Genomic DNA, 19,157 nt, shown 5'->3' on the forward strand with positions numbered 1-19,157 from the left:
CACGCTGAAGGCAGGGGGGCCCAGCTAATCAAGTAAGTGAAGCATGGCTGGGCCCCCCTTAGACACGAAATCCTGCGGGCCCGGGACAACTGTCCCCCCTGCGACCCCCTGATGGCGGCCCTGCATACAGGTACAGCGCTAATGTAAAATTCCAAAAACTCATTCATAGCATTGAATACAATTGTGCCCTATAATGCCCAAATATATTATTTGTGGTTGGCTTTTAAATGAAAGAAAAACATGTTTAAAGGGAAATGCTATACCCTTCATTAAAGATTTGGCCAAATCCCAACCTGAATCCACATCCATAGTCTAGGAAAGGCTACATAGCTTGCTTCTAGAAAATGTTTCATGCCACATTTTGTCACACAATGAAGGTAGTTCTTTTAAGGGTTCGTATTTGGTTCCATCAGGCACTTAGATTCAACAGAATCCTGCCCAAATCCCGAACTGAATCCTGAATTATTTGTACAACCCTAAATACAAATAATGCAACTGCCACTGCAGTTAAAACTTGTGGTGCTCCTCAATGGAATAAAACTTCCCAGTAATGTGCTGACTCCTGTGAGCTGGTCATTCCCAAAAACTTTTGACCTATTCCCTAACTCTATGGATGGCTTACTATTTCTGGTGCATAGCGGTAGCCTATGATGCTTTTGGAAACCTGCTCCAATCACAGCCTGTTTTTCAGTGCACTCCCTTGTGAGCTGTCATGAATGGGAACTCTGATGAGCTGGAGTGCTCGCACTACACTGTATTTTTGTAAGCAACAGTAAAATGATTGCTTAGCAAGCAGTGATCAAAGAAATTAAGATGACAATATGCCAGTTGGCATTCTGTTATGATCATGAGATTTGGTCCAGGCCCAGACTAGCCATCTTTGGATTCTGAGGAGCTGCTGTAAGATGCCATAAGTGGTCACTATTTTTGGGCCTGTTGGAGACTGTTTGAAATTACAAATAGCCTTAGCATTTCACAGTCTGTGCCTGATTTTAGTTCAATGTGCCAACCGAGTCACCAGGTAAGACGGTTCCATGGGAAACTGGCACTTTTAATTGCCTTCTGCTGATGATCTTCCCTCCCACCTGGGGCCAGACATTGTGGATCTTGGCCTGCAGAGAAAATCTGCTTTTCCGCTGCTGCTCAATGTTCTTGCACCCAGAAACAGTCTCCATTCAGCTGCAGTCAGAAGCTGTGGATTCAGTGTTTTGACACTGAAATCTGCCACCGAACCTTTGGCCCTAGCCAAACACTGACTTTGATACGGACTCTGATATTTTTATTTCATAATAGGGGGATGATCATTTTTTTAGTAATGATGATTGGTGCAAATAACACACAATGCACTCAATTACGTATAAAGAATCAACATGAATTTGTTGATAGCCCATGAATACAAATTTGAACAAGTGGTTTAATCCAGATGAGATAAGGTAACTGCCACACAGACGGGGCCATGTACAATTTGCTCTCTTTCATAGACCAGTGTGTGTATAGTGGGGACAATGGCTCTGCTTTCAGTAGCAGTTAAACTGCAGCTTTCTGCGACTGCATCCTTTAAGGCCAGTTTCCAGACTGACGGACAACTCGGGAGGGTAAATGTCAGTTATGTGGATGTCACAGGAACAATAGGAGAGTCACTGTTATGACCATGCTTTCATATATATCAGGCATGGCCAAACTCTGGCCCGCGGGCCAATTGTGGCCCGTTTTCAATTTTAGACTGGCCGTAGCCTTAATCAAGGATTCACCAATTCAAGGGCAGACCCGGATAAAAATTGGCACACAGTGGGCCAGCCCGAGGCAGGAGTCGGTCGATCAGCAGTGCCGACTATCTTCTTGCTGCGCCGGCGAAGCGCAGTGACGTAATTGCATGTTAGCGTGTGCGCGTTATGTCCTCACGTCAATGGATTAGGCGCTAGTTCTCACCGGAGGCTCTGATTCCACCCATGTGCCTTCTCATTTTTCTTGCAAATGCACATCAGCAATGTCATATCAATAAGAAAATGTAATCAAATTAATTGGAGGGCTCCCTGCTGAATGGACCATCATGGGTCTCACCGCGTATCATTCTAAGGTCAGAAAAATAGAATATAGAAATGAAAGGAATAAGAAAATAAAATATAGCCTAAATGAGAAAACAAACGTATTAAACAAGTAAATAGAAGAAAAAAACTGAAAAGGAGGAAAAAAACCTGAAAAATATATACAGCCCTCGCACCTGCTGGCGGCTTCTTGAGTGTGCGACCGCGGTAAGCTAACGGATAGCTTACCGCGTTCGCACCCTCAAAAAGCCGCCAGCAGGTGCGAGGGCTTGTACCGTATATATGACCTGACAGGCAAAGCCGCAAGACCGAGCCGCAGCAAGCAGGATGAAGAGCCGCATGAGGCTCTGGAGCCACAGGTTGCCTACCCCAGGGTTAGGGGATAGAGAGGGGGTAAGTCTATGTTCCTCACCCCTAGGGAATATAGCAGTGCAACATTCTATTTTTGTGGGGTTAGTCTCTGCACTCTATAACAGGGAAAGCTCATATACCAAAAAAAGAGGCACATTGCACACTACCGTGACCTCTATTGTAAGACGTAAGTATACTTTTAATGGCTGACAAGTTGAACGTCTGATGGAAGTAAAATTGAATTCTGGAGAAAGGGTGCAGCTGTAGCAAAGCCTCCAATGTGTGTATGTGAAGAGGTAATGAGAGAGAAAGACACTGAAGAGGAGAGTGTAATTTGTGGTTTGGTGAATATTTTCATATACTTAAACAGATCTAGGGTGGAGTTGTGTCCTCCTTTCAACATCTGTGCCAGTAATTTTAATTTAATCTTTAAAATGAGGTTTATGAGCCTGGCACAGGAATTTATGAGAGACTGGAATAGTGTCAATCTGCAGAAAGTACTGAATATGTGACGAATTTGGTGCCACCTTGTGTGATGAATGGATGGATTCTGCAGGTGAAAGTTGTGGTGTCTTAGTGAAAAGGCAAAATCAAAGCAAAAAAAAAAAAAAACTGGACCTGGGGTGTAAATGTTAGAGATGTTAAAAAGGCTGGTCCAAATATTAAATAACTCCAACTACAGTTAATAAAAAATGTATTAGAGGGAAATTGTGGAAGCACTCAAGGCTAAATCAAAATATATTTAAATATAATGGAAGTGCTACTTACAATGCACTCCCCTGGTCCCCTGTCTCATAAATAATTCAATATAAATGCAAGTGCATGTTTACAAAACAGGGGTTTTTAGTTACCAAAGTTATGATCATAAAATTGAAAAGCCACCATACCACGTCAAGGTAAACCCCATATGGCGGTCCCTAACTTACTTATTAAAAAGAAATGTTTCTCTGCATAATAGCATTACCTGTGTTCAGTGTATGTTGAGCATTGGTTTCAATTTGAAGGCTGAATCCTCCCCCGCCAGTAAAGGCTTTTAAGAGAGAGTGATTGCCCAAACCAACGCCCATATTTAAAAGCATAGGACCACCATTAGTTTTAAGGGGTGGGTATGGGGTGCTATTGAAAAACCACATGAAGCTAGGCCACAGCTTCAGGCCAATATACTATATTAGAGGGAAATAGTGGAAGCACTCAAGGCTAAATCAAAATATATTTAAATATAATGGAAGTGCTACTTACAATGCACTTCCCTGGGCCCCTGTCTCATAAGTAATTCAGTATAAATGCAAGTGCATGTTTACAAAACAGGGGTTTTTAGTTACCAAAGTTATGATCATAAAATTGAAAAGCCACCATACCACGTCAAGGTAAACCCCATATGGCGGTCCCTAACTTAAAACTAATGGTGGTCCTACGCTTTTAAATATGGGCGTTGGTTTGGGCAATCTCTCTCTCTTAAAAGCCTTTACTGGCGGGGGAGGATTCAGCCTTCAAATTGAAACCAATGCTCAACATACACTGAACACAGGTAATGCTATTATGCAGAGAAACATTTCTTTTTAATAAGTAAGTTAGGGACCGCCATATGGGGTTTACCTTGACGTGGTATGGTGGCTTTTCAATTTTATGATCATAACTTTGGTAACTAAAAACCCCTGTTTTGTAAACATGCACTTGCATTTATATTGAATTATTTATGAGACAGGGGCCCAGGGGAGTGCATTGTAAGTAGCACTTCCATTATATTTAAATAGATTTTTATTTAGCCTTGAGTGCTTCCACAATTTCCCTCTTATATAATAAAAAATGTAAACCAATTGCAAATTGTCTAGAATATTACTATCTACATTAGCTAAAAAGAGGTGAACAACCCCTTTAAGGAGGTGGGGAAACAGAACCATTTCTGTCCTGGGCATATTGAATTCAAGCTCTAGGAGTTTTGGAGATAGAGGGAAGGATTGGGGCAGGAGGTCTTTTGGTAGTATTCACAGCAGTATTAACTGCTAAAGCACAGAATGTATCAAAGAGCTTTTGGGAGACTTTGTTGCCCGGGACTTTTTTGCCGCTGGCCCGTAAAGTCCAAAATAGAATAAGGCTAGTAATGCTGTAGTTTATATACTAAACATATACATGAACTTACTGCACCAAAAGCCTAATCAAATGATAAAGGGCTGGATAAGCTCGAAACGTCGCTTAGCTTGAGGCACAAATAAAATTACACTTTTTTTCATTAAAATCGGTGTGCTGCTGAAATATCTACTTGAATTACTAAAGGTAGCCATACACAGGCTGAGAGAAGCTGCCGATTGTCCTTTTGGCTCATTAATAGTAACAGCTTTTTAAAGTACTACTATAGTTTATATAAACAAGCTGCTGTGTAGCCACGGGGACAGCCATTCAAGCACAGGATACACAGTAGATAACAGATAAGTACTACTATAGTTTATATAAACAAGCTGCTGTGTAGCCATGGGGGCAGCCATTCAAGCACAGGATACCATAGATAACAGATAAGTACTACAATAGTTTATATAAACAAGCTGCTGTGTAGCCATGGGGGCAGCCATTCAAGCACAGGATACACAGTAGATAACAGATAAGTACTACTATAGTTTATATAAACAAGCTGCTGTGTAGCCACGGGGGCAGCCATTCAAGCACAGGTTACACAATAGATAATAGATAAGTACTACTATAGTTTATATAAACAAGCTGCTGTGTAGCCATGGGGTCAGCCATTCAAGCACAGGATACACAGTAGATAACCGATAAATACTACTATAGTTTATATAAACAAGCTGCTGTGTAGCCATGGGGGCAGCCATTCAAGCACAGGATACACAGTAGATAACAGATAAGTACTACTATAGTTTATATAAACAAGCTGCTGTGTAGCCACGGGGGCAGCCATTCAAGCACTGGTTACACAATAGATAATAGATAAGTACTACTATAGTTTATATAAACAAGCTGCTGTGTAGCCATGGGGGCAGCCATTCAGGCACAGGATACACAGTAGATAACAGATAAGTACTACTATAGTTTATATAAACAAGCTGCTGTGTAGCCATGGGGGCAGCCATTCAGGCACAGGATACACAGTAGATAACAGATAAGTACTACTATAGTTTATATAAACAAGCTGCTGTGTAGCCATGGGGGCAGCCATTCAAGCACAGGATACACAGTAGATAACAGATAAGTACTACTATAGTTTATATAAACAAGCTGCTGTGTAGCCACGGGGGCAGCCATTCAAGCACAGGTTACACAATAGATAATAGATAAGTACTACTATAGTTTATATAAACAAGCTGCTGTGTAGCCATGGGGGCAGCCATTCAGGCACAGGATACAGAGTAGATAACAGATAAGTACTACTATAGTACTTAGCTGTCATTGTAAACCGGAAGTGACATTATTAGAAGTAGGCGTGATCATAAAAAAAGGAATAAATCTTGGTATTGAGAAGACCGCAACCTGCAAACCCGGAGAACCTCCGACCCGCGTCTATACCCACTCCCGTAACTTTAACCTGCAACCCGCAGTTTACCGAAGGTTTTTGCGGGTAACCCACGTGTACCCGACCCGCTGCAGGACTCCAGTCTGCAGTGAATTATGAATATGTATTTTTTCTAGGGATGCGCTGTATCCACTATTTTTGAAATTAGGCGAATCCCGGAATCTTTCATGAATCTCGACCCAAATTAGTGTAAAAAAGAACCGCATGCAGAAAAAAACAGCAGTTTGCTTGTTCATGTGACAAAAGTCTCATGATAAAGATTTGGATTTGGTTCAGCCAGGCACTTGTTTCGGCATCCCTAATATCCCCCCCCCCCCCCCCGAAACAGAAAATTGTAGGGCTTGAGGAGTTTCTTAGAACAAGCCCAACACAGATTAAACAAACCTTCCATTCTGCCATTTTTGACTGCAGTAGCCCAGTGGAACAGTGGTTTGTTAAATTCAGTTACTGCAGGGACAACAATACAATAGCAATTACTAATTGTTCTTTATTTAGAAAAGCCACTTTGCTCTTTTCTATCCAACTTTACTTTTCTCTGCTAGTAGCTGCATGATTGACAACAATGTTAGTTCAGTAAATGACCGGTAGCCGTATATGACCGACTGTCTGTTTTTATGGGTGGAGTTGGCCAGGGCCTGGAGTAGCCAGTATGCCACACAGGGAACGTAGAGCTTTGATTTAAACGAATGCAGAGAAATGTTTCCAGCACCAGGGACTTTGCACAAGGGATTTTCACACAAGCGTGCGGTTTGTTGTGCAGACGGTGGGCACATGTGGCATAGACACAGAAGGAAGTAATTAAAGGAAGCAGACGCTTAGAATTTGTGACCGTGGCTTGCAAGGAATGCACTTTTATTTTCATATAGAATTCTGTGCTGTAAAGCTATTGTTCTTCTGTATATGGCTTCATCTGTTGTATATTTGTCTTACCATCCTTTCTATCATCTCTTCCGGTCTGTCAGCACAGTTACACACAAGGGGGCCCATTCATTTAGTTCGAGTGAAGGAATAGAGGGAAAAAACTTCGAATTTCGAATATTTTTTTTTGGCCACTTCGACCATCGAATGGGCTACTTCGACCTTAGACTTCGACCTTCGACTTCGAATCAAATGATTCAAACTAAAAAACGTTCGACTATTCGACCATTCGATAGTCGAAGTACTGTCTCTTTAAAAAATACTTCGACCCCCTAGTTCGCCACCTAAAACCTACCGAGGCCAATGTTAGCCTATGGGGAAGGTCCCGATAGGCTTCCTAACAATTTTCTGATCGAAGGATAATCCTTTGATCGTTGGATTAAAATCCTTTGATCGTTCGATTGAACAAATTGCGCTAAATCCTTCGATATTCGAAAGTCGAAGGATTTCAATTCGGCAGTCGAATATCGAGGGTTAATTAACCCTCGATATTCGACCCTAGGTAAATTTGCCCCAAGGCATTTATGTTGTGCTCAATTTGACCAGGTTTTACTTGTCTGAATAAGGGGAGCAGTCCCCATTTGGGTACCTGGCCAGTTTCGTGAGATTGAACCCTATGTAATTGGGTTTTGGTGATGCTCCCGTATAGATAGAACTTGTTTCAGGAGATTTGTTCATGCATGGCTCCCTTCCTGTATAGTTTGATGTTATAGCTTTGATTAAACATTGTTGCGCATATACTTGTATGTATTTATGTATTAACTATAACAAACAAGGGAAAGTTGTGCTCACCACTAATTTTTTAAAACCATTAGATGGGGGTTCAATGAGGCTGTGACCTAAAATACATATAGACAAGTACAAGAGGTCCTCTGCACTCACCCCATTATCAATATATTAAGGACTTTGAGACATTTGTGCCTTAAGCTACTAAATTGTTTTAAATTGTATAATGCAATATATTTAAGCTGCCAACTATGTCAAAGTCATCCCTGGTATGGCCAGTCCTACACTCAACTTGCATCTGATTTATTAAGAATTCAATTGCTTCATTATACGTTTTATAAAGGGACTAAGTTTTGAAACTTTGCATTTCATGCCAAAATTCACAGTCTGTGTGAATGAATTTGACCTGCTGATTTTGGCCCCATGGGGCCCTAGCCTTATGGTGTATTTAACGTTTATCCATGCCATCTTCCCTGAGCTTGTGTCTGTTTTTATTTGGTCCTGTGTGGCACTCTACTGTATATGCAACAGTATCCCATTACTTAACTGTGCGAGCAAGAGCCTGGTCTGTACACAGACTGGCAAGTAAAGAACATTCAAGACCCCTTCCTGTGAAATACAATACACTCCCAGGGTGGGAACTCCTGGCTCACCCTCGTCTTGCAGCCGCTTACAAGAAAGAACATTGCAGATATTTATGCCTGTCACACCGTATTCCTGGCACAGCCGCCTGCCAAGATCTACAGCCCAGAAGAGGAGTGACCATGCGTTCTGTGCTTTAAAGGGGTGGTTCACCTTAATGGGAAACTCCTTAAAAACAGAAGTTTTTCGAAAAGTAAACATAATTTCAAGCAACTTTGCAATATACATCAGTTAAATAATATGCAGACTTTACATGATTTTTAATGGTTACTGACAGTTCCCTAAGCCTAGCCCCTGCTCTTCTGCTGATCTGTCTGACTACTTTGCTGAGCTGTCTGACTACTGTTACTTTGTATCAACAGCCATCCGTCCTCAGCCTGCATCCTCCAAACCCCACAATTCCCTGCACATGTGATTTCAATAAGGAAAGGAACATCACAGTGCAATGCATTGTGGGTTATGTAGTTCCTGCATGCTGTCTGTAAGCTGTGGAGAAGTTGGTACAGTTTGTCAGTGTTTAGTCCCTCCTTCCCTGCCAGAATTTCAAATGATGCAGAAAGAGAAGAACTGTTACACAGCTGGATTTCAGAATAAAAAAACATCATTTATTCATACTTTTTGAAGAAACGGGTATCTGGGATGGGCATATTAGGGGTGTATGTGTTTTGTGGGCCTATCAAATTTTGGTTTTGAAGCCGGAGTTCCCCTTTAATATCAAAAGCATTGGCAGATGTTTTAATCTGTTCAAGGCAGTTTTGGGCTACTGTGTGATGCATAAATTGTATCAATTTACATTAATGCCCAATAGACGGGTAACTTCAGTGTCGCCCATGCTGGAGGATATTAAGTGTGAGGCCACAAAATATCCCATGTGCCATTACCCTAAAAGTTAGTGGAGCTCTTGGACAATCTGGGGGCAGTTAAAAACCCCATAGTATCTTCGAAGTGGTCCAGGTCGATTATCATTTTGATAATTTTGAGAAGCTGTTGCTGCTTTGACACTAGTTGCAAACTTTTGAAGTCGCATGCTCATTGGCATGTTAATTTCTTCTGATTCTGGCTAGCATGGGTATGGCAAAGAAGCATTCTAATCGTACATTTAGTGCAATCTGTATTTATCCAATTGCTATTGGATTGTCCCTAAAGGGAATCAGCCAGTGAAACGCAAAATTCTGTTTGATGCTCATCAAGGTCAACAAGAAGCTAGTGGAACAGAACTGTTCAACCATGATGGGAACGTTTCCAATTATCTAATGTAATGTTTAAAATAAAAGAACCCAGTGGAAAGGCTACCAGTCCTCATTGCTGTTCAGACAGACTGATCATGGCTGGCCCTGCCGGCGTCTCCGGTTTTAATGATGAATCCTGCATGTTGACAGTTTGATGCAGTGAACTGTACAATAACATTCAATGTTCCCCAAGGGAACGCTTTGGCGTGTGCCTTACATTTTCTCAGGATTGAGTGCCTGGCTATGTCTGTATGTAGCACTTTATATTCGGGCTGCTGAGCAGAGGCTACTAGAGATTCTGCAGTATGTTGGTTTGATAAATCTATACATAAATCAAACCTGTTCCTATATTCATTCTTTCATAGAATCGTGGGAATTATGTGCTGCAGCATATTATGGGAAGATAATAAAATAGCTCTTATTAAATCTTGCTTTTCCATGTTTTGGAAATAGAGAACCATACAGGGGTTCATCTGTAGATTTTCTTTGTTACTACTCTCTCTACCTGTATAGCTCTTAGCAGAGATGTTGTAGGGTCAAATTAGACCATCCCTACTGATATCATTGTGCCGTAACGATTGGGTTGCTTTGTTGTTCAGACAACTTTGAAAATGTTCTCTTCTGATACACAATGTCGCTCCGTGTGCAGTGCATTGGAAAATGAAGGAGTGAAGTGGAGCAGGAGTTGTGATCACTTGGGCTGTTGGCCACCAAAAGCAGAACAGTAGAAATTTGAACATACCATCTAATGATATTGTATGGTACCTGTCGTTCTGGGCCATCTGTCCATCGGTTGAATATTGATCAGTATCGGCCAGTGTATTGCGGCTGTTTGGCTCCAGAAGAAAGGCAGCAAAGAATGTAGTTTCTGTTGCTTTTTGTTAAACACAAATCTAGAATTTAAAAATACAAACAAAAAAGCAAGAATAATCACAAGCTTCTAAACGACAAAACATGCATAGAGAGACAAGATATAATGATAGTGTAGATCAGGGATCCCCAACCTTTTGAACCCGTGAGCAACATTCAGAAGTAAAAGGAGTTGGGGAGCAACACAAGCATGAGAAATGTTCTTGGGGTGCCAAATAAGGGCTGTGATTGGCCATTTGGTAGCCCCTATGTGGATTGTCAACCTACATTGAGAATCTGTTTGGCAGTACAACTGGTTTTTATGCAATTAAAACTTGCTTCCAAGTCAGGAATTCAAAAATAATCACCTGCTTTGAGGCCACTGGGAGCAACATCCAAGGGGCTGGAGAGCAACATGTTGCTCACGAGCTACTGGTTGGGGATCACTGGTGTAGATAGTGTTCCCTGTTTCAAATAATGTCGTAGAATCATTGTTTTACACTTACACTCGTTTTGTAGAAATGTTTTTTTGTTTTTTTTACATGGAAGAATATTTGAGTGAAACAAAAAGTAGGCCTATCTACTAGACGTAGTATACCTTGGAGGGCCACATCCGGCCATGAAAATACTTTGGAGGGCCACATCCGGCCATGAAAATACCTTGGAGGGCCACATCCGGCTTGCCAGTTGGACAGCCCTAAAATAGAACTATTACGTGTAGGTAAATTATTTTTAACATAATATGCAGTGTTTTTCATCTTAACTTGTTTTCCTGCATATTTCTCTGCCTGCCTCCTGCAGATCGGTGGCTGGAGCTAGCAGCTCTAATCTCCATTCCAGGGAATCTGGCAATCCCATAAGAACATTTTTACTAACTAGAAATCACATAAAGCACATGAATGAACGCTGTGTCCTCTGCGCTGGACATTTGGCCGAGTACAAAATGTTACTGTTCTCTCCAATTACAAGGCAGATGTATTAGTAATAGAACCCGTAAGAGGCTTCAATCTGTAGTAGCTACTTGTATTTCATTACATGAGTTTGGTTGAAAAAAATGATAAAGGGATTCAAGATCACAACATTAGTTAGACCCCGTAATACTTTTAACCCTAAAGAAGAGCGCTCCATGAATATTCATTCATAGAAAAATTTACTAGACAGTGGGGCCAGTTGGCACATAGGGCAGATAAGTATAGGATTCTTCACTTTCATAGTGATCTTTAATGTTTTATTTGACATGATCAGTTGTCTTCAATAAAGTACATATGGATTTGGCTTATATTATGCGTGTGTTTTATCCCTGAGGATCCAGGTTCTGTCTTGCTTCTTGTTGTGGCCCTATATGAGCTCCATCTATAGTGTATCAACTAAGCAGCAAACATTTAAACTAGAATGAGCATGACACATGTACTTACCAGTTTATGCTCGTGTGTGTGTTAGAGTCCTGCGCGGAACCAATTTCTAAGACCCGAACCCGCGACCCGAACGTCAACCCACATATTTAGCCACTTTGATCCGCTACCCGGACCCACAACTCTAGTATGTGATACCCACATACACAAATTAGACCTACAGCATCTAGAATTACTGACAAACACTTAATAGCTGCCATCTGTAGTTCAGTGCAACCCACTGATTTGTGTCATTGGATATTCTCCAACATACATGATGTGAAAGGATCTACAAGACCGTTAGCCATGCCACTCTCATTAGAGACTTGTTGCACCAGCACTTTTACTGTTTTGTATTACCTCAAGCTAACAGTGGGCTTGCCCAAAGTTCCCTGACTTTATTAGTGGAATGGAGTAATAGTTAATCATTTATACAAATTATAAAATAAATTAAATAAAAAATTTAAATAAATGATATAATTATATTCAGCAGTTCTGCAGTTTGCAATTTCAGCAATCCGGTTGCTAGGGTCCAACCATGCATTAATTTGAAGGTGATACTGGAATATGAATAGGTGAAGGTCTGAATAGAAAGATGAGCAATGACAAGTCGCAATAACATACATGTGTAGCCTTATAAAGCATTTGTTTTTTAGATGGGGTCAGAGACCCCATTTGAAAGCTGGAAAGAGTCAGAACAAGACAGCAAATAATTCAAAAACTATAAAAAAATAAATGATGGCCAATTGAAAAGTTCTTTAACATACCAAAATTTAATTTAAAGATGAACAGTCCCTTTAAGCAGTTTATATCATCATTGATGTTGGTCTAAATACAGTAGGGGTCACTTGAGCGCAAATCCCTCCAATATTCTTGTACATAAGTTCCAAGTGTAAAAATGCTGCCTTCAAGTTGTTGTTGTGTTTTTTTTTTTATTTTAACATGTCCTACCTCAAGGTGCTCATACACCACAAGATCATTTTCTGGTCTGGTTAAAAGAGAGAGAGGCAATAGATTACAATTGGTTTAGTCATAACAGTGGTCATTTTACTGCCCATCCTTGACACACACAATTAATGCATCATTTACTAATATATCTTGTCCTCGCTCACCTATGGCCACACCAAGTATTAATGAAAGGGCTTTCTGATTTTGTTTTTAGCTACCCACATAGATTGTCTGGCCTATGCTGTTAATCGTGATGGGCGAATTTGATCAGTTTCACAAATTTGAGAAAAATTTGAAAATTTGCCGTAATGCATTGCAGACACAATTTTTTTTTTTTTCGCTCATCACTAGCTGTTACCTTTATACTGTTAACTTGTATGTCCCTGTATTCCCCTCCTGATTTGGCTTATGAAGACCACTTTATAGTTTGTTTTTGTGTTATACTAGACATATGGGCTTGGTTACTTTTCCATTGGAGCCTTAATTTGCTTTAATACATGTTATACATAACGTGATACATGTTAGCTAAGATTCTTGAATCTCTTCTGTAGACTCTTAATAGAACAGCTCAATACTGTGAGCAAATTGTCTCTCAATAAGTGATTGATTGTGTAGCTTAAATAAGAACTGTTGAATTAATGTTCGACAAATTGCCCTAGTTTTAATCAGCAAGCAGAGCCATGCGATGTTGGTTTTTTTTAATAGTCTATATTGTACATATATACCTGGAGGCTAAAGCATTTCAGAGGATAAATTGTTCTGCACACTGCCAAACAGTTCTTCACTGTGCTTTAAATGCAGCACTTTGAATGAGGCCTGACCATGCCAACAGCACTTGACCTTTTTGATATTCATGTTACTTCTCCATTCTGTTGGTTAAGGAAGCCTCTCTGAGCTAACAAAGACTCGAAAGGCAGACGGCACTTCTGAAAATGGGGTTTATTGAAGTTCCTGCTGGAAACCTAACGCGTTTCGGGAGTTACGTTAGGTTTCCAGCAGGAACTTCAATAAACCCCATTTTCAGAAGTGCCGTCTGCCTTTCGAGTCTTTGTCGTACTTACAGTGGGGACACTGTCTGACTGTGCACCTGATCTGAGGGGAGAGCGGTGAGCATGTGCTGTCCTTATTCGCTTTTCTCTCTGAGCTAACCCTTTGTCTGAACACAGACTGCTACTAATTGATGTGACCTACATTCAGACCTACATTCAGATCTCTCTGCCCATGAACACCATCCCCTCGCCCTCTTTCTTAGGTTGGTCATCTAATGCCGTTAGGATTGAAAGACTATTTTCATTTGTTATACTTGCAATGCCGTTGTAACGACCACGTTCTGGATCCTTAATTGGTGATGGTACCTTGTGGACGCACAGGGGAAACCTGTGGGTTCCGGGGGTTCACCGACGCCCTTTTGGGGCCCTAGGCTTTCTGCTGCAGAAACCAAACCGGCAGTGCGCAACAAGTCCGTAAGCGAGGTACCGGTAAGGATTAAGAGTAGGCGTAGTTGGAGTCATGTGAAGAGTTCAAGGCAGGCGGCAGGAATCGTAGTCAGGGGTCACGCAGTAGTCAAAACCAGGAATTCAAAAGTCAGAATAGTACGCTTAGGCAGGAACAGATAAACTGGAACCAGCTTGGGCATCAGCAAAATGGTGGACTGCCCTTTTTAAGCAGTCTTTGGCACCAAACATTCGAATCCGACGCATTCTGATGACATCATGACGCCTGCGACTTGGCGCAGGCGTCAAGATGCTCGGCGCCGAACGCCAGCGTCACTTGTGGACGAATCCGGAAGTGTGCGCATGCGCACCATCAGACGACGAGAGGTGCACCGGGAGGTAAGGAGCCATGGAGATCTCCCGGTGCGTCTTACAGCCATAGTATTGGGATTGTTAAAGGGATACTGTCATGGGGAAAAAAAATTTTTGTTTTCAAAACACATCAGTTAATAGTGCTGCTCCAGCAGAATTCTGCACTGAAATCCATTTCTCAAAAGATTTTTTTTATATTTAATTTTGAAATCTGACATGGGGCTAGACATACTGTTCGTTTCCCAGCTGCCCCCAGTCATGTGACTTGTGCTCTGATAAATTTCAGTCACTCTGCTATACTGCAAGTTGGAGTGATATCACCCCCTCCCTTCCCCCCAGCAGCCTAACAACAGAACAATGGGAAGGTAACCAGATAGCAGCTCCCTAACACAAGATAACAGCTGCCTGGTAGATATAAGAACAGCACTCAATAGTAAAATCCAAGTCCCACTGATACACATTCAGTTACATTGAGTAGGAGAAACAGCCTGCCAGAAAGCAGTTCCATCCTAAAGTGCTGGCTCTTTCTGAAATCACATGACCAGGCAAAATGACCTGAGATGCACCTACACACCAATTTGACAACTAAAAAAAATACACTTGCTGGTTCAATGAAATTTTATATTGTAGAGTGAATTATTTGCAGTGTAATTTAGAAATACAAACTACATCATAGAAATCATGACAGAATCTCTTTAACCTTTATTGTACGGTGGGTTGTTGTCCAGGTTCCTTTAGGCATATTGTAGCTATGTGTACCTGAAAATGCCTGGAGTGGATTTGGGACATGCCAACGGTGACCTAGTGCCTTGACAGCTGATGTACCAGGAGGTTCTTTGTGAAAGACAACACTCAACAGGAGCAGAGGTAAAAAATAGGGGGTCAGGAATGCAGCCTTCAGTAGCAAAGGTCTCATCTGGCACACCTTTTGGCCACAGTTGTAAGGGGAGAATTTTTGGACACATCCGAGAGCATTTTATTCTTTGATATTCCAGGGGAATAAGATAAATTTCTTAAGATGAAATAAAACGTTTTGTCAGATTTAATTTGACATTATCAGACTGTGCTATGAGTGCTTTGATTAAGACTACTGTGTTATTTCTGGAAGAGAGGCAGAGACAGTCCTTTAATTAAGCACTATTATAACATTTACAAATTATAAAAAAGGTCATTATGGTGTTAAAATTCTCCTATAGTAGTAGTGGCTCAATAAACCTCTTTGCTGTGGGAGAGCTGGGTTTTTTTTTCCATATTTCCAAAGTACCTGCGGCATCTGTTTACATTGCTTTTCCACAATATACTATAAAATTGCATGTTGGGATCTGTGAAGATGATCTAGTAAGGCAGTTAAATGTAAAACATAGGTGTTGTCTAGTAGTTTCAGAATGAGACAATATGATTGAAAGAGAATTTTCTCAGAAAAAGCCAATGACTTTAACATGTAGAAGCAAGTCACGTATGTTCTCTGCTGTCAGAAAGCTGATGTGCTCCTGGCATCACTATGATGTTGTTCATAACTTCACCACCAGCCATAAGGGATGTCTTCTACACTTAATAGACTTTAACTAAAGGGGTCTAATGAATAAATGAGTTTGAATGGTTCCTTGTACTACCTGTGAACTTAAATTGTACTTCTTCCTTAAACTGGCCATAAATGCAAAGATTAATTCATACAAAACAAAGGTTCGTGCATGGAGTGTCCCAACACGTTTTGTACCATTGCAACCGTTTAGTTGATCTGACAGTTTAGTAGATTTCTGTGGGCTAACGATAATCTCTCTGCACGTATCTGACCATATCAGTGGGTGACTGTCACTACAATTTGTTGGACATAACTTTCGTACGATTTCGGTCTGTCAGTTAATGGCCAGAATATCGTCTGATTTGTTCTTTTACTACTTGATTTAAACTGAATGGCTATTTGTAGGTTAGGAGATTACAAAGCACTATTGTTCGTCGGACCTACCTCCATAGTCCCCCTCCCTCCCTGCTCCCCCCGCACAGGTGTAACAACTGTAAATGCCCCATAGCCTGTAATTACCCCTTGTTGAAAAGTCAGTGCAGTGGAGTCTTCAGGCGATTTGGTAATCTTTGGGTCTTCTTCCGGCGCTTTAGTAATTTTCGTCACTTTCAGCGCATGCACAGTTAGCGCGAAGCAGAAGACTGCTCCAACTGCGCATGGGCCAATATGACGCTTACTTACCGATGCACTGAAGATGTGTATAGTGAAGACCACACTGAGCATGTGTATAGTCTTGGTCTTGCAAAGATGTATAACCGTTACAAGATGGTGACCCGCGGGGGCCAACTTTGTTTTCTTAGGCTTGTGGTGCAGTAAATTCATGTTTAGTGTAAAAAATACAGTTTTCTAGCATTATTCTATTTTCGACTTTAGTTTCCTTTTAAAGGTGAACCACCCCTTTAATTGCATGGTTGCTAGAATATAGATTTATATATGTTCTTTACTACTAATGTCTGTCTTTGTCTCTCTCCCAGGTGACTTTAGAGAAGGTTCTTGGTATCACTGTGTCAGCTGGAAGAGGACTATCATGCGACCCAAAAACTGGCCTTGTTGCATATCCAGCTGGGTGAGTTTTTTTCCACTTCTCAACATGCAGCATACAGAGGATCTTGCAGTGCCTTCTGTAATGACCAATCAAAAGCTTGGAATTACTGGCACACTTGGAAAAGAATCCACTATTTTGGATTCGGCCGAACCCCCCAATCCATCACGAAGGATTCGGCCGAATACCGAACTGAATCCGAGTCCTAATTTGCATATGCAAATCAGAGGTGGGAAGGGGAAAACATTTTTCACTTCCTTCTTTTGTGACAAAAAATTAGGATTCGGTTCTTCCGGACAGAAGTATTCGGCTGAATCCGAATCCTGCTGAAAAAGGCTGAATGCTGCCCGAATCCCGAACTGAATCCTGGATTCGGTGCATCCCTAATATATATATATATATATATATATATATAGGTACACAAAACTGGAGCACTCGTTATGTAGCAACAACTGCCTGGGTGCAGAATTCAAAAAATTATGTAAACCAAATTGCTGTACAAAAAATGCACAACCAGGTCTTTTCAAAGGTGTCCAAAAAACCAAAATTTTATTTCGACGTTTCGGCTTCTATACTGAAGCCTTTCTCACCTCTTGAGAAAGGCTTCAGTATAGAAGCCGAAACGTCGAAATAAAATTTTGGTTTTTTGGACACCTTTGAAAAGACCTGGTTGTGCGTTTTTTGTACAGCAATTTGGTTTATATATATATATATATATATATATAAAATTGTCTGTGGTGTCCGCACTCCTTAGCTTGTGAGCTCGAGGTGCACGATCAATAAATCATAGATAAAGGTTGGAAGGATCAGCACACTCCATTTTGCGATGAACAAAGTGTTTTTTATTAAACACACATAACTCCAACGTTTCGGTTCCGCCTGGGAACCTTTATCAATGATAAAGGTTCCCAGGCGGAACCGAAACGTTGGAGTTATGTGGTTCCCAGGCGGAACCGAAACGTTGGAGTTATGTGTGTTTAATAAAAAACACTTTGTTCATCCCAAAATGGAGTGTGCTGATCCTTCCAACCTTTATATATATATATATATATATATATATATATATATATATATATATATATATATATATATATATATATAACCTGTATATATATATATCTGTATATATGTATATATATATATATATATATATATATATCTATATATCTATATATCTATATATATATGATCCCTTATCCGGAAACCCGATATCCAGAAAGCTCCGAATTACGGAATGGCTGTCTCCCATAGACTCCATTTTATCCAAATAATCCAAATTTTTAAAAATGATTTCCTTTTTCTCTGTAATAATAAAACAGTAGCTTGTACTTGATCCCAACTAAGATATAATTAATCTTATTGGAAGCAAAACCAGCCTATTGGGTTTATTTAATGTTTAAATGAATTTCTAGTAGACTTAAGGCACGAAGACCCAAATTACGGAAAGATCCGTTATCCAGAAACCCCCAGGTCCCGAGCATTCTGGATAACAGGTCCCATACCTGTGTGTGTATGTATACGTGTATGGATATGTGTATATATATATATATATATATATATATATATATATATATATATATAAAAATATATATATATATATATATATATATATATATACATATATATATATACATACATACATACAAAGAATGAGTGACCGATTAGCCATTCTAAAGGTGAACCACTCCTTTAAAACAAAAATATATACAGAAGCCTTATTCATTGCATTGAAAAGTGGGTATGCTTTCCCCTAAACTGGACTAAAATGACTCTTACAAAAGTGATAGTGCCCAAGGAATATTGCATGATTAATTAGAATGCCCTTACTAAAGTCTGTCCTGTGTATTCATTAATGTGTAAAGTTTACTTTGTTCAGGTGAACTAATTCCATTCTTCTGCATCAGAAGAAACAAAAATAGTTTGACATTTTTTGAACTTTTTGAATACTAGTTTTTCATCCATAGTATTATATGTACAGTGTACTGCTATATAGAAATATAATATATGTAATAGCAAAGTCTTGTTTGCCCGAAGCAGGGAGATATGCTCAGACTCTGCAGACACTGCGTATATCAAGTTTTTGGCAGGGGTCTGTGCTGATGAAAGGGCCACAATGAGAGAAATCATTAGCATTCTTGGCATTGCATGAACAGGTGTTCTGAGTTA

The 19,157-nt window shown here is 40.3% G+C and overlaps 1 protein-coding gene across 3 annotated transcripts in view; it reads left to right on the top strand.

Moving 5' to 3' along the window:
* Window positions 1-19,157, top strand: part of mapkbp1.S (mitogen-activated protein kinase binding protein 1 S homeolog) — a 79,177-nt gene that overhangs the window by 6,277 nt on the left and 53,743 nt on the right. For all 3 annotated transcript variants that reach the window (XM_018232260.2, XM_018232259.2, XM_018232261.2), the window contains exon 3: window positions 16,924-17,015. In XM_018232260.2, coding sequence (XP_018087749.1) covers window positions 16,924-17,015 — 92 coding nt within the window. The remainder of the gene's footprint in view (window positions 1-16,923; window positions 17,016-19,157) is intronic.

This window comes from Xenopus laevis, chromosome 8S (assembly GCF_017654675.1).
Source record: "Xenopus laevis strain J_2021 chromosome 8S, Xenopus_laevis_v10.1, whole genome shotgun sequence".
Classification (NCBI taxonomy): Eukaryota; Metazoa; Chordata; class Amphibia; order Anura; family Pipidae; genus Xenopus; species Xenopus laevis.